The following is a 16,851-nucleotide window of genomic DNA, read 5'->3' on the forward strand; positions in this document are numbered from 1 at the left end:
TGTGCTATAGTAAAACTTGATATCACCACTGTCCCACTAAGTGAAGAGCAAAGAACAGTAAAGGGAACTGTTTAATAATAGTTTTAAACAGTTGTAACATCTAACTAACCTACAAAATATTCAAATTAGCGAACTTATGCACTGTGATTCAGGCATAGATAATATTGTGAGACAGTTACGTGAGACCAGGCATTTTTCCCCCCCTCATTTGCTCTGTGTTGTTGGAGCACAGTTAGACTTTCCCTGAGACAGCCATCATTAAAGATTTATGCATCAGATATATAAAATGAAAAATAAACCTCACTTTTATGTCATTGTCAGACTCAAGAAAAAGGTTACTTGGGGAATTTCCCACAATGTAAGCATGAAAGGGTGGACATGGACACTTGCACGTGGCACCGTAGAAGCCCCCAAAAATATAAGTTTTGGAATGCACACCATATATTTTCCTAAATTAACAATTTTAAACAAGCATTGGCATAGCCAATAGGTCTCGCCTTTGGGAACTTATAAGTGTTTAGCCATGCAACAGTTGCATAACTAAATAATTATAAGGTCCCAAAAGCGAGACCTACTGTCTATGCCAAGCGGCCGTATGGCCACGAAAGTGAACGCGATCGAGATCACGATCAAACATCAAAGCGGCCCTGAGGCTGCAAAAGTGAAAGTAATCCGGTAAAGCGCGGCGCGCGCGCCCGCGCACATGCACTGTAGCTCTAGGCTGGCCTGGTAGCACTTTTTGGAGCCCTCTCAATAAGTCTCGACAGACCAGCGCATGCGCAGGGTCAGGCGAGACCTAAAAATGCTCATAGGTAAGAATTTGGTGTGCAGCCTTGTTTTGTGCTCTGCCCCAAATGCACGTGAATGAATTCCATAACTGCCTGGTGCGCCTTCACGAACCAGTGAACGAGCTTCACCACCATGTGAGCAAAAAGACAGAATAATCAATAAACATGAAACCAATTATTATCCAAGTAATCCAGTTTAAGCCATAGTTTATCCATTTCTTTAGTCCAGTATACACACAGAGAGACAGCGTGACTTCCAATCTTAAATGCTCAGGCAAAGCCCATCCAGGCCTTATACATCAGAACATTAGAATTCACGTCTCACGCACCATCTAGCTATTCGCTCAATGCATTTTGGGCTGATAGCCCTTTGTCAAGGGTAGCTGTGGTATAGAAAAAAAGTCCATTAGCAGTCATGCATTATCTCAGAAGATGCCAACTTAACTAAACCATTGACATGCAGTGTATAAAATAAATACATGAACACCAACATGCCACTAATATTTACACCTCAAAAATGTGTGCCTTTGCCAAAGAATCTCAAGTGATGTTTTAAAGCTAAACTGCATTAAAAAATGCAGTGCTGAAATACACATACTTTAACCCCATGTAAACAATAAACCCCATGCTAAATCCCACCATAAGAATAACTCAATTGTGAATTAAAGAAACATATACCAAACATAAAGGAAAAAAACGGAAAAATAAATCTAAACAAACTTACAGTGCTCCCAAACTTTTACATATTTCACTGCCAAAATAGGGACCATAGCCAAGCATATCACAACCGCTGTTACAGGGTTAGCCAAGAATGAGTAGTAGTCGCTTTTACAGTGGTGATTAAATAGCTAGCCCCTTGTGTCTGTACTTTGAGAGCGAAAGAAAAGCAAGAAGGAAAGGACAGAAACATTAGTGGTGAAAACAAAAGAGGTATAGGACAGGCAAGGAGAGAGGAACAATCGCTGTACATTACATTTGGCATCAGCTGTACACTCTACATTACATCTGACACATTTTCAGGATGTTGGAGTCCGCATGCAGACCCAACCGGGCTATATTGGGGAACACCTCTTGGGGTCGAGGATCGATACGTTGTTTGTGCAAACCAGCTGATTATGGGGGTTCATAAGAGTCTAGGTAAGTGTCCAGAGCCTCCCACAACCCTCTCGAGGTCACTTTCCAGGGTGAGTAATGTAGCACAATATTGTCCGCTCCTCTGAGATGCGTGATCCAGTTGACCCTGCCTTTGTAGCTAGTTTTGCCTGTGTCTTTCCAGTTGGTTAGGACCATTTTCACAGCTGCTGTCAGTAAAAGGTCCAATAGGTCCTTATCTTGTTCAGTTTTCAATTTCGTGCGCATAAGTGCCGAGGTGAGGGTGGAGAATTCCATTGCTAGTTTCTACTTAAACACATCGTTAATGAAACCGAAGCCTTTCCCCCAGAATACCTTGAGTGTTGGGCATGGGAAGATAAGGTGTGCTAGGTCCCCCTTCCCTTTGTTACAATTCCAGCAGAGTGCGTCCTCACTGAGGCCTAATGAGTTTAGTCGCGCTGGGGTCCAAAATGCCTTGTGAAGCAGCCAAAATTGAGTTTGTGCTAGTACTGGGGTAATCTTGTTACGCGAGGCTGAGGACCATAGTGTTGCCCATTCCTGTTTGTTGAGTGGAGTTTTAGATTGTTTATCCCAGTAGGTGACTGTTTTTTCATTAAGTTTGGTGGTATTGGGGGTGCAAGAGTTTGTAGAGCTGCGAGACTTGGTGTCCTAGTTTGTTAATGTTTGACACATATCAGAAGATTGAGGGTTGGTGGGTAGATAATTTCGTTTTTGATAAGGCCGCTCTTATTGTTAGAAACTTATAAAGTTCGATGGCATTTAGGTGATGTCTTGATTTGAGGTCTGAGAATGTAATGGGGTATTCCCCATTTTCTAGTTGGTACGGGTAGTAAATACCTTTCTCTATCCAGGTATCGAAGGTAAGGCTTTTCCCTGTGTACTTAACTTTGCTATTAGCCCAAAGTGATTCTATCTTAGACCCTTTGATACTAACCTCCAACTTCTTGTCTACTTTAAGAAGTGCGATTTTATTTATTTATTTATTTTTAAAAATTTTTTGTGTGTTTTTAAAGATAGGTTTGGATGAGTGGGGATATGTATTTGCTGTTAGTAGGACCAGTGGGCTTAGATTGTTCAGGAGGGCCTTCTCTACCTGAAGCCATACTGGTATGTAGTCGGTCGGCAGGGAAACCCAGTATGAGCCCTGTTTTGCTAGAAAGTCTAGTTGGAACAACCTAAAGTCTACTAGGTTTACCCCTCCTTGGGTTTTATTCAATCTTAGTTTCCTAATGCTTATCCTTGCCTTCTTACAGCGTCAGAGGAATTTAGTGAGCATGATATCGACTTTCCGTTGGAAATCGTCTGTAAGTAGGAGTGGGAGCATACTAATCAGATAGTTGATCATTGGGGTGATCATCATTTTGATGGTTTCGATTCTTCCCCACCACGTTATGAATTTTGGGGACCAAGAGTCCAGAAGTTTCTTGATTTTTTTTTTTTAAATTTATTTATTTTCTTTTCTTTTTTTCTAGTAGTAACTTCTCATTGTAGTATAGTGTGTTTATTAGGTCGCTACCGAAGTATATGCCTAGGTACTTGATTTGCTCTGTCTGCCAGGTCAGCACCGAGTCCCCTAAGCTGTCTTTCGCGCAGTGAATGTTTAGAGGTTTACATTCAGATTTGTCCTTGTTTAGCTTGTACCCTGATAGACTGGAGTATTCTGCTATCGTGGTCATCAATGTCCCGATTGAGGACTTCGGCTGTTCCGTTACAATCAGTATATCGTCTGCGTAGGTGGCTAATTTTACTTCGACTCCATTGATATTTATGCTAGTGTTTAGCTTTATAACTTGGATGAGGAGTTCTAGGGCCAGTAAGAATAGCGGCGGCAACAGTGGGCATCCCTGTCTGGTTCCTTGCTGCAGTGTAAAGGGGTCAGAAAGCGTGCCATTAACTGTGATACGGGCTGAAGGAGCACGATATAGGACCATAGTCATCCGTATGAATCCCTCTCCCAAGTTGAAGGATTGCACGCAGCGCTCTAGGAAGGCTGAGGAGACTTTGTCAAAGGCCTTCTCTGCATCTAATGCTATAGCTACTGCCAGTTCTGGTTTAGCGGACACTTGTTCCAGTATGTGGCAGAGGAGTCTGTAGTTTTATTGGTGACAGGTGATCTTTACCCTCCTTTGGGATGACTATTATATTAGCTTCTGTCATGGATTGAGGCACTTCCCCCTTAGCTGCAGCCTGGTTATAGACCTCTTTCATGGTTGGTTTGAGCTGGTTTATGAAGGTTTTGTAGAAATCGGCTGTATACCTGTCTGGCCCCGGGGCTTTATTTTTTTTCAGTGATTTGACTGCCATTTCAATTTCAGTGGAGCTAATTTCTTGACCTAACCTGATTGTGTCTTCACCGCTTAACTTCGGATGCCCGATTCTGTCAAGGTATTTTGTACAGTCCTCTTGGTTGAGGATCTGGTCGTTTTTGTGGACCTCTGAGTAGAACTCTTGGAATGTCTTGAGGATGTTTTTGTGTCTTGTATGGGTTTTGTTGTTTGTGTCTGTGATAGAGGAAACCGCAAACTGGTTGCATTTGTGTTTTAGGTAGGAGGCAAGAAGTTTCCCAGCTTTGTTGGCTTCGCATAGATAAAGGGCTTTGCAGTTGTTAAACCACAACCCTGCTCTCTCGCGCAAGATTTTGTTGTATTCATATTTGTTCTGCGTTAGTCTTGCTAGGTGCTTGTTGTCCTCTGTAGCGTTTGCATGAGCTGATTCTAACCTCTTGATCTCCTGCTCGAGTTGGTTTAATCTCAGGTTTGTATTCTTGTTTATTTTTGACTTAATTCCAATTATTGTGCCTCTGACAGTTGTTTTTAGGGCATCCCAGAGTGTGTTGACGATAGTCTCTGGGAAGTCGTTATGACTTAAGTAGTCAGTTATGGCCTCCCAAATCTTTATTTTGTTCTCGGGGGGGTCTGATAAAACTTCACTATTGAATCGCCACCTCCGGGGGACGGCTTCGTTATTGCACCCGCTCAGTTTTAGACTGATACATGAGTAGTCCGAAACTAATCTTGGCGCTATTTCGGAGTGTTCGATTAGGTGTGTGTGCGTTCCCGAGACAAGTATGTAGTCTATCCTGGTGTAGGAATTGTGTGGGTTAGAAAAGAAAGTGTAGTTCCTAGTATCGGGGTGTTTTAAACGCCATGCGTCTTTGAGATTGAACTTGGAGCAGATGTTTTGGAGTGTAGCGTGCAAGTTAGTGGGATGGTATTGACAGGAGGATTGCCTGTCCGATTTTAAAATCCCCCGCCACAACCATGAGTTAGTTTTGGGGGAAGCTATCTAGCGTGCGTGACACCTCCGCCCAAAAGGATGGGTCGTCTGCATTGGGGCCGTATATGTTTGCTACGTTGTTCCGCTCCTCCCCCCCCCCCCCCCCCCTCAGATGTGTTACTAGAAGTCTACCCTCATTGTCGTGGGAATGTGAGTCTATTGTTATGTTTGATCTTTTGGATAGTAGGGTCAGGACCCCTCACTTCTTTTTGTTGGCTGGTGAGCAAGCCATCTGTGTAATCCAATTGCCTTTGACTAGTTTGGCGTCCTCCATGGATAGTTTGGTTTCCTGTAGGAGGACTATATCGCCTTTAGTTTTAGCTAGGTAGTCTATTATCTTTCAGCGTTTAGTAGGGTGATTCAGGCCTTTGACGTTGAGGGATACTATGTTGAGGTCCGTTGTCAGGGTGAGTGTGTTGTTAAGAGCCATCAGCTATAGTGTGGTGTGGCGATTCTGTATGCCCAACACTCAGGTGTACCTTGCCTCTCAGATAATTTTCTATCCAGAAATTATTCCCCACAGTTGTGTCTGGCTGGATGGTCTCCCCCATGCATTGGCTTTCAGGATTTGTCAGATACAGGTTTGTAGTGGAAAAAAACAGGTGTGAAACAAAGAAAAGGATGAAAAATACAGAAGACAGAAAGCTGAGAAACCCTAGTGCGGATTTCTCTCCACCCCACCACTCTTACCCCCCCCCCCCCGTTGGAATTACTCGCATGTCTGAGGTGCATTTTTATTCACAATAAAACCAAGACAATTGTGCTCCAGACCCACTGGTCCTTCTTAAACCCATTCTGACTCGCGCAGGTGAAACCCACCCATTCAAACACCCTGTGTAGTTTAACAACGTGACTGTGAAAGCTAATCCTAAATAAACATAAAAGAAATACGTGAACAACCACAGCGTAACCTACCATGCTCACATGCAACTATATGAAATCTCTAAAACACGTCCACGCCTATCTCGTTTCCTAATTAATTAGACAACTTCTGTAAAACGATGTTATAAACAATAAAAGACCATAAAGATTCCTTGCGAACCATGGACTGTTGTGTAGACTTAATATTAAATAGTAAGTAATACGCAGAAAAACAATACTTACGGAATATGTTCTCATTCAAATGTGAACCTTAATAAAGAAAAAAATAATGCTCTGTAGAAAAATGTACACAATTTTGATGTGAAGGTCGCTCCCGCTGCTGAACCTAATGAGGCTCGATGTTTCCAATACTCTCCAGTATGGCATTTTTCATTTGGAAGCCCCTACCAGGAAAGGAGCACGTCCCAAAACTGCAAGGCAGGACCCCAGCAAAGGAAATCTGACTCCCTGTTTGTGAAAGACTTGGAACGCTCTTTTTTAATGGTAATCTCTGGTACATTACCACCTTTTCAAAAAGCGCCTGTGATTGGTGCGAGAAGGAAGAACCAAGCAGAAAGGGTAATGAAGAGGATATGGCTTAATGGCTGGAGCGGCACTTTGATGCTGTGGTACCGAGTTGAAGTCAGCAGTTAGATACCTTCATAGTGGGGGTGCAAAGTGTAAAAAAAAAAAAAAAAAAAAAGTGAAAACAAGCAAAGGAGTGTGGGTGTATAATAGAGGAAAAAGCAATAAAAAAAACAAGACAGGGGGCGGAAGGGACAGACGGGCAAAAATACAGCGGAGTGTGCATAGATGTAAAAATAAATTACTGAAAGCGACAGGAGAAAACAAGTGATGGTGCGGAATCGACAGACAAGTAAAATGAAACTTGAGGTGGGATATAATAAATAGTACCTGAATCAGCGATGGGGTGCTAATCAACTCAAATTAATCTGTACTTGAGCAGTGCTCTTTTGTTAGAAACGGAAGTGACGTAGCGGGTCCCGAAACCAATTAGGAGGCAGCAAAGAGGAGGGACGTTGGAATCAACCTATAGTAAGTAGCAGGTGGGGTCACAGTGCTTTTAGTAAATACTACAGTCCTTGCAGACAGCGCATGCGTGCTGACGCTCGACCTAAAAAGACATCTCCTCTGTAAAGTGACTAGGTTGACTTTTCTAGTAGATACTTTTAACAACAGTTTCCTCACCTTGTGAATATTCCTCTATACTAGACTGGATCCAGAAGCTCAAATGCAGTGCTTTTGTGCACTGGTAGGTGACGTTAGGCGGCTCCACGCTGATATCATTCTGTTCCGGAAGTCACAAACAGAGCTGCATATAAACACCAGGCATGTTCACTAACGTCACTTCCTGTCTTCTGCCTCTTCAGATGTGAATCCAGAGCTCTGCTCCTCTTTTTCTTCACTATATGAAGTGCTATTTTTTCTTTAGAAAATATTCCATTGTATAAGGAGACATGTCACCCCCTAGGACTAAGTGGTTTAAGCCTTGTGGCATCAGTCTCAAACAGATATCTGTGACAGAGCCTCATGGTGGGTCTCTGGTTTGTGAGTTCAGCATGCGACTTCAAAACCTGTGGCGATTGTGCCCATATGAATTCCACGGCAATTTGTTAATGGAATGCTCAACGAGGCACAACACCACAAGACTCCACACCAGCTCCAGGTTGAAGTTGAGATTGTGGTATTCTGGCTTTTGGCAGAGTCCCACCTCCACACAAATTTGTTGGAGCTGCGGATGATTCTCTTGGCATGGATGGTCTTCCTCCTTGCCCTCAAGGGCAGGCTGTCTCTCACAGACAATACCACCATCATGTGTTACTGCAGCAGCAGACCAGTGTGGGGTCTTCTCACACCGGAGGATCTGCTCCTGTGGAACTGACTGAGCCATGAGGGCATATCTGTAATGGCACACCATCTAGCAGGATCTTTAAGTTCCAATTCGGACGAGCACAGGATCTGATGCCAGTGGACCAGAAATGGCTTATATACCTTATTAGATCACAAATGGCTGTTAAACCCGGATGTGTAACACAGTGCCTTCCAGCAATAGGGAGAACCCTGACTCGATTCTTTTCACCACCACTGAAAATGTAGTGTCAATACTTGTGCATGCTGGAGTTACTAAGAAGGCTCTCTTTGTGCGATGCATTCCGCATGCAGTGTAGCACGCACTCCTGTATGCCTTCCTGATGCTACGTCTGCTCAGAGTTCTGTAGATCATCAAATCCAACTGGGCCCAACTCATTGTAGTGGCTCCATATTGGGCTAGGAAAGTGTAGTACACAACTTTTCAGCCTGAGCATCTGTCCTCTGATCAAACTGCCATTTTAGGATGATCATATGCCGCACAAGCAGGGCAGTGTGTTACACCGGGGTCTGCTCAACATACATGCAGATTGATCAGGGGCAGTTAAGCTCCCTTGACCTTTCTCCCAAAGTCATTGATGTAATCCTGGCAGCCAGATGCACGCCCATGAAATCGGCGTATGCTGGGATAAATTTGTAGCTTGGTACTGCACCCACCAGATTGACCTGTTGAGGGCCAGACTGTCAAATGTCTTAGTTTGTTCTGTCTTTGATCTAGCAAGGTCTTGCTTTGGGCACTGTTAAAGGTTACTATTTGGACCTTTGAGCCTTTTCCTTATTACCAGACCGCCTGTCCTTGTTTAATTCCCCCATTGTGATGCATTTTGTAAAAGATTTTCAGTATATATCTGCCAAAGCCCTCTGGGGTGCCATGGTGGGACATGAATTTTGTCATGCAGGCCCTTTTCAAGCCAATGCACAATTATCCATTGCACCTCCTCACCTTGAAAACGGTCTTTCTGGTTGCAGTAATTTTGGCACGCTGTATGAATGAGCTTCAGGTACTGTTGGTCTAGCCTCCTTATACCCACCTTTTTTCTGGACAAACTGGTATTACTGGATCGAGAAATGTTCTTCCAAAAGCTGGTGACACCTGTTCATATCGGACAACCAGAACAGTACTCTGCCTCATCCCACTAAAGAGGAAGAGAAACTCCATTGCTTGTACCCCAAGATAGCACTGATCTTTTACATTGAATGTACCAAATAACGTTGAGTGGATAATAAGCTCTTGGGGTGTTCTCTGGTATAAAAAAGGGCTTGGCGGTGCAGAAACTGATGATCGCTTGATGGATAGTTCGCAGTATATCTGCTATGCCTTGGTTAAGAAGCAGCTTCCAAAAGGCCAGAGGGCTCATTCCACCAGATCTAAGTCTTCTAGCACTGCACTGGCATTCAAAGTGCCTGTCCTGGATATCAGTCAGACTACTGCATGGGCATCGGTGCACGTGTTCACCCTGCACTTCTGCCTTGACAGCCAGGTCTGATGGGAAACGCATTTCCCTGGTTCGGTCCTTCAGGACGTCTTGATCGGAGCCATTCCATGGACCCAATACTATGGCAGGTACTGTTTTGGTATCTATTCTTAAGATGAGGAACTTGCAGTTAAGAGTATCAGAATTGCGAGCTACTTACCTTCAGTAATGCCCTTTCTGGTACTTTAACTGCAGATTCCTCACCACCCCCCATTTCCCCATTCTGTGGAATGGTCTCCTTTTCTACCTAAAATGTTCCCAAGTTAGGAATGTGTCCACTGGTTTTGGGCTCTGTCTCTGAGGGTATGGACAAGCGTATGAAAGACATTGATTTAAGTGTGCATGGGTGGTGCTTGTATGCAGAGCTCTGTTTGTCACTGCTAGAGTAGAACAGCAATGGAGAGAAGCAGTACTGTGCCACCTAGCAGTGCACAGAAATACTGCCTTTACATTTTTGGATCCAGTCTAGCACCTGGGGATGTTCACAAGGGGAGGAATCTGTGGTTGTATAGAGTATCCACCAGAAAGAGTATTACCGAAGTACGTAACTTGTTCTTTTCAGCCTCTAAGTAGGTCAATTTGGCTTTGCTAGTTTTAGGCTAGTTGGCACTTAACTCATGACTAGCTATTGTGGGATACTGAAAGCCAAGACAGTTCATTGAATTTGAGGACCAGAGTGTCTTTTTCTCAAAATGCTCACATTGGAAGAGTTGCTGATTTTTTATTTATTTATTCAATTTATTTTTAAATAGATGCATATCAGCTGCTTTCGGCTATCCTGATTCTGTAAACTTACCTTATTGTAGCTGAAAACATTGTAAATGCAAAATGAACAATAGAGAAGACCGATGTGCCCCCTTCACAGACCTTTGCCTAAATAGGCGGATGTTTCTGCAAGTTCATGGTTTGGCTGTATACAAAAGCTAGCAGTCTTGCACACATTTATGTCGATTTACGAAAATTCCTGGGGTAGACGAAGTGACATCACAAATCCTTTAACATTAATGCCTTCACAGCTGCGACTTCTAAATGACGTCCACGCCTGCACTGCGGGGCATGAATCTCACTCGGGCACTTCCTCAGGTTGGAAATCCAGGCAGATAAGTTTGAACATTGCTCCTTGGAGGAGAGTGGAGATGAGAGAACTGTCTTTTTTGTTGATTTTTTTTATACTACTGTTTGTCGTACTGATTTGATAGAGCCCGTTCCATTACAATATATAAATCACTAGTATAATATAAATCTAAAGTATTTTATGTCACAAGTGATACAATATGGTACTGTGTGATTTGAGCTGAGCCGTTTATATCCCTAATCTCGTATGGGCACAGTTCGGTAGCTTTGTTTGTATTCATAGACGCATTTTCTCTTTTCTAGCGTCAGCCATGGGGAAGTCTTTCTCGCACCTCTCTCCACGCCTGGCCAAGGAGGACCCGTGCGATGGCTATACTCCGAATGGCACCTCTGACCGCAGTGGACTGGTTTCGTCAGACTCCCACGAGGACGGAAGGCACGGAGATGTGTCTCAGTTTCCCTATGTGGAGTTCACCGGTAGAGACAGCGTCACCTGCCCCACATGCCAAGGAACAGGGCGGATTCCACGAGGTAGGATGAGGAGAATTAAGATGCCCGTCTTGCATTTTCTTTTTTATTCCAAGAGCATTCTGCAGTTTTATATTCTTAATAATGTTTATTTGTGTAGTGTGCCGCAGCAGCCCGTGTCTAGATGGTATGCTTCTTGGAAGTTTTTTTTTATAAATTTCATTTCTTTAAAGGATTTATTTCTGGTAAAATGCTGTTTTGCTAAACCTAGCAAAACATTCCACGTGCTTTTAAAGATCTCAAAAGATTTTCTGAGTAAAGAAAATGGCGAAAACATTGATGCCTTAAGGGCAATACATAAAAAACGGAGGAGTGCGTTATGGCTGTAGTAAATAAATCATTGTTATGATTGTGTGCAGAGCGCATAGCCTCCTACTTTTTAGGTCTCGCAGACCTGCGTTGCAGGGCGCATGCGATGCTCGCTCCGTGAGGCTTATTGTAATTGAGGAGATTTTTAAAGTGGAGTTGAAGCCCCGCCCATTATTCTTATTAGCTGGCGTCATCGTTTATGCTAAACGCTGGCTCGTGATTGAAAATGAGGTTTCTTTGTTATCGCCCAGTCCCATTTTTGGACGGCCCATCCGGACTCTATCTTTTACCTGCGGCGTTAGACTATCTCCTTCAATTAGTCTGTAAAGCACTTTTTTTTTATTCGCGCAAATCAACAGCTTGTTACTAAGAGCACACTCTTCGCTTAACCCGAGACAGTGATGATGTTTCTAATTTCCAGTTGGGTTTGAAGAGAAAAACCTTCACATCAACTAATATCAACTCCCAGCAACATTGCTAGACCGCGTGTTTATTTTTGCAAATATAAACAAGCGTCTGCTTTTATTATTCGCGTAATGGCGACAGCTTGTTTGTCGCCTTCGGCAAGGGCGGCCGTGTTCTTATTTTTGCATCGTGCTTTCACTTAAAGTAAAAGCGCGATCCAAATATAAACAAGCGTCTGCTTTTATTATTCGCGTAACGGCGACATCTTGTTTCAGTCACCTTCGGCAAGGGCGGTCGCGTTCTTATTTTTGCATCGTGCTTTCACTTAAAGTGAAAGCGCGATCCAAATATAAACAAGCGGCTGCCTTTGCGTAATGGCGACAGCTTGTTTGTCGCCTTCGGCAAGGGCGGCCGCGTTCTTATTTTTGCATCGTGCTTTCACTTAAAGTGAAAGCGCGATCCAAATATAAACAAGCGGCTGCCTTTGCGTAATGGCGAGAGCTTGTTCTTTTGTGCTGCAAAGTTAACTTTTGTGGGAAAGAGTGGTAGTCATCTGGTTTACTGCTCGATGGTAAATGCTTAATTGCGGGGTCACAGCTGAATTGTTAGCTGATTCTCTTCAGTCGGTACTGAGGAGACATTCTCACCACAGCAGGAGGCAGAGACGCACCAAAGGCTGCATTATTTACCCTCTGGTGTAAATCGTGTTTAAATGTGCATGGATGGTAAGACGAGCCCACCCTGGTGTATTGTGGAGGGTATTCGCATGCTCAGTCCCTGCACCATGCAAAATAAAAACAATTTACCATATTCTTGTATCTTTAAGAACTTCAGGGGTCTGATTGAAGCGCTGCTGCTCGAGAGATGGCATTTAGCTAAAAAAAAAGCATTTTCTCATGGAAATCTGATTTTTCTTGAACACAGTTTTCACAAGTAAACTTCCGGCTTGCAAATGACTCTTTACTTTACTCACTCGTTTTTTATGTATCCCGGATTTGCCATTGAAGGGAACAATGGCACTTAAAGATAAAGCAACACTATCAAACACTCTGGTGAATACGCCAGAGAAAAGTCTGGTATGTTATTAACATGACATTCAGACCTCTTCATTTTATCTTGTCACGCGATATGGGAAGCTGCACCTTTCTGTCATATGGAGGCTCGGCGATCCGGTTAGTAAATCTGCACTTAGTAGAAAGGCGGGTTCCATTGCATGGGCGGTCTGCTACTGCATTGGGCATGGAGGCAGGCATCTTTTTGTTCATTTTGTAAGGAAGATTTATTCTTCCCTGGTAAGATGCCAAACTGAAAAAATGCTGTTATTTTTTTTGCATTTAAGTGACTTGTTAAGATGAGATCTTCAATTGTAGATGCCCACCAGGGCGGGGGTGCTGCTTGACTACTTACCAAAAACAAAATAAAACAGTCAACATGCGAGAAAAGCTAAGAGAGATTGGATTTACGCAAAAGGGAGGACCAAATTATGCAGCAGGGTGACTAAATTATTCAAAATTTGTGGCACAATGTGGAACATTTTGTGGCTGTTTGACTCCAGTATTCTGGCATTTGTACACGTTAACAATGTCTGGGCAAAGGTTTCACCTTATTGGTGTAAATTAAATAACAAAATATTGCAGTCAGCAACTGAAGGCAATCCAGTTACTCTTCCATTGCACTACACAGATACTTGTGTAGCAGAGTTTTGGCAACTTTTCATCTGGTTGAGCTAGAAATATTTTGTTTGTTAAAATCTGCAAATTATGTTTATGTGACAACTGTGGTAAATCTATACCTATTCAGTGAACACCTCTGCCATTGAATGGCACAATTTAATTTCCATTTGGTCTGCTTTTAAAAGTGAGCTTTACATCCAGCTCAACTTTGGTCAATGTAACTGTTAGTGACATGCCAATGTGTGCTAGGCGACCCATCCTCGTTCATTAGTTTTTATTTATTTGGATTTCTTATAGCGCTAGCTAGACCCAAAGGTAGCAGAGTGCTTAACATGTTATATGACTAAGATTGCTTGAAGTACATATGGGTCAAGATAGACTTAGAACAAGCATTTGCAATGCAATAGGTCTCGCATTTACGCGAGTTTAAGCTATTGGCATTGCAAATGACAATGCATTTTAATTATGTTTCAAAAACCAAAACATAAATAAAAGGCATTGTCATTTACAATGCCAATAGCTCAAACTCGCGTAAATGCGAGACCTGTTGCATTGCAAATGCTTGTTTGTCAAATGGTTTCGCCCCAGAATTCAAATAGGGGCAGAAAGAAGGGGAGAGGAGAGGGAGTGCGGAGGCAGATCTGGATATGCAAATACCATGCCCACACTTTCTGCTTCGTTGAAATTAGGCTGTTTTCAAAGGATAATTATGAAAGTTAGTTTGGACTTCAAGGCCTCTCTCTTTCCCCTTTGCCATTGGCCCGCAGATGATGCTTCCGGTTCAGCACCATATATTATCTACTAATATGGATGAATATACCCATTAAATCGCATTCAAGATGGTAGCCAGTGTGCCTCTGCAATTGATTTTGAATATTTATTCACATCCCTATGTGAACTGGCATCATTTGTGAGCTAAGTTGAGAATTGGGCTGTGGGCCTTGGGGGGAACAAATCCCATCCCCCCATATCTTTCTAGGGTATGATGGCTGTCAAGAGGCAGGCAGTAAGGCAAGTCCAGCTACTGTGCTAGCACCGACTGCATGTGCGTGTATTTAATTTGTAGGTGACCGGTTTCAGCTGCTTTGGAATAGCTTGGCGAGTTAATGCCATAGTTGCAGAGTGTTGCTGCTGTATGTATACCAGTGTCATTTGATTATTCATTTCAGATGATCAAGTGGATTAATACACCTTAATTGACAGTGTTTTTATCCAAAGCAAGCAGGGGTTAACTGTGGAAGTGTTTCCAGCGCCTTTTAATCCTCAAGAGGGGGTTCACTGCAGCAGTGTCCCTAGTGTCTTTCAATCTAAATGAAGTCTTATTAGAATGTTTGAGGTGCCTTTGCTCACTCTGAATTTCTGTAGCTCAATCATAATTCCCCTCCCTCTATGCTTATTCTCCCCAGTATGCATTTGTGATGCATTTTCCTGCTATGATTTGCTTTCATTACTTAGGTTGGCCTTGTCACCGTTTCATCTGTTGGAGTTTGTGTAGGAATGACAGAACTGGCCTGGAGTAGCTACATAGACCTGTTGACCAAGCCACACCTTTTCAACCCAGAATAATGGTCTTTAAAAATGACCTCTGTGGTTGCACCTACGTGTTTTGATCCTGTACGCACTTCAGTCCTCCAAATCATGGCGTGGCATCTGGTAAACCTTTGCCTCAACTCTGCAGATACCTGCATTAACTGCAACCTGAGATTGGAACTCCTCAAAGTTTTCTAAATAACATCGAATGATCCTTTAAATTCCAAAAGTGGCTTTGGATTTGTGTTAGAAATACACTGGGAATGAAATGGATCTTCTCATCAGGAGGCTTTTGGTGACTGGCAGCTCCTTCTTGACTAGACGTCATATTTAGTGAATAACTTTGTGTCGAATGCCAGTCTGTTGCATTTGCTCAAGATGGATCCCATGATCCATACTGTCAGTGGCAGGACCGAGTTCCACAGCACCACCACTTCTGTTTCTCTGGAGCACATTTCTTATCTTGTCGATAATTGCAATGACTCCTGACTGTGTGTTCCTTAATGGATGGAAAGGTATAAAAAAGTGACAAATAAGGCATAAAGTAGCTTAAATATATCAAGTGGAAGCGATTTTAAGTTCAAATTCCTCCAAGTTGCTTTTTTTATTAGAATTAGACGAGCGATTGAAACCAATGTAATTGATAGTTGCCATCTGATGAATGTGGACCTTTTCAGACACAATCCGGAGCCAATGGGACCCGTGAATGCATACTCTTTGAAACAGTCTCTGGTCCCAAAAGTCACAGCATGCCATCTTTTTGTTATTCTGTCCACCATGTTCAATATAGGGACTTTTCCCACCTCCTTGAAAGCCCTCTTTTAAAGAAGTCCAATCTCAATACTCCGGATCCGAACTACTACTGACCCAGTGCTCGGCTCCTGTACCATGCTAAATTAGCAGAAAATATTATTAATCTCCAACTCTTTTTTTTTGTTGTTGAGGATATCCATCTTCTAGACGATATCCAGTTTGGTTTTAGAGGAAATCACAGTACAGAGACTTCTCTGATTACAGCCACTGAGGAAATTAGAACATCCCTCGATAGAGGGGGCAATGCGATTCTTATCCTGCTGGATCTCTCAGGGGCTTTTAATACAGTTAACCACGAAGTACGGCTAGACTGTATGCAGGAACTGGGGATTAGCGACTCGGCCCTGGCACTTCTAAAGACTTTTCTCTTGGGATGCCGACAAGTTGTATCGTTGGAGAATTTCACTCAGATCGATATTCCTTGCCTTGCGGGGTCCCTCAGGGCTCCTCCTTATCCCCTACCCTGTTTAATCTGTATGTTACACCGATTGCCTCCTTGATTAAAGGTCTTGGCCTTTCCCTGGTGCTGTGCGCCGATGACACACAAATAATAGTTTCACTTGCGAGAAGTGAAATCTTCTCTGGTAGCATTGTCAATTAATGCATGTGCGCAGTTAGCAAATGGATGGATAGCAATTGCTTGAAGCTTACCTCTACAAAAGCAGAGGTCATTCTGTTCAGCAATAATCCGCCCATCTGGTCCCCAGATTGGTGGCCATTTTATTTGGGCCTGGCACCTACGCCAACTCCCAAAGCTAAGAATCTGGGAATCTTGTTGGACAGGGACGTTTAAAGACCAAGTCAACAAGGTCACCTCCTCCTCCTTTCACTGGCTCAGAATCATTAAAAAAATGGAAAAACTTCTTCCAGCTGATCTTCTGAAAACGGTGGTCATTTCTCTAGTTCTATCACGACTGGATTATTGTAATAGGCTCTTTATTGGCCTCCCAAATGGTCCCCTTAAGAAATTGCAGACCATTCAAAATGTGGCAGCTTGATTTCTTAAAAAAATTCCTCAATCACACTCAGCTAGCTTCCATTAGACGATTGCATTGGCTCTCGGTCAGCCATTGTATCACCTGCAAGGCACTCTGCCTAGCCTATAAAACACTTTAT

The 16,851-nt window shown here is 43.0% G+C and overlaps 1 protein-coding gene across 2 annotated transcripts in view; it reads left to right on the forward strand.

Moving 5' to 3' along the window:
* Positions 1–16,851, forward strand: part of TMEM106B (transmembrane protein 106B) — a 121,586-nt gene that overhangs the window by 17,613 nt on the left and 87,122 nt on the right. For both annotated transcript variants that reach the window (XM_085630783.1, XM_085630782.1), the window contains exon 2: positions 10,781–11,008. In XM_085630783.1, coding sequence (XP_085486909.1) covers positions 10,789–11,008 — 220 coding nt within the window. In that variant the 5' untranslated portion in view covers positions 10,781–10,788. The remainder of the gene's footprint in view (positions 1–10,780; positions 11,009–16,851) is intronic.

Source organism: Triturus cristatus, chromosome 10 (genome assembly GCF_964204655.1).
Source record: "Triturus cristatus chromosome 10, aTriCri1.1, whole genome shotgun sequence".
Taxonomy (NCBI): Eukaryota; Metazoa; Chordata; class Amphibia; order Caudata; family Salamandridae; genus Triturus; species Triturus cristatus.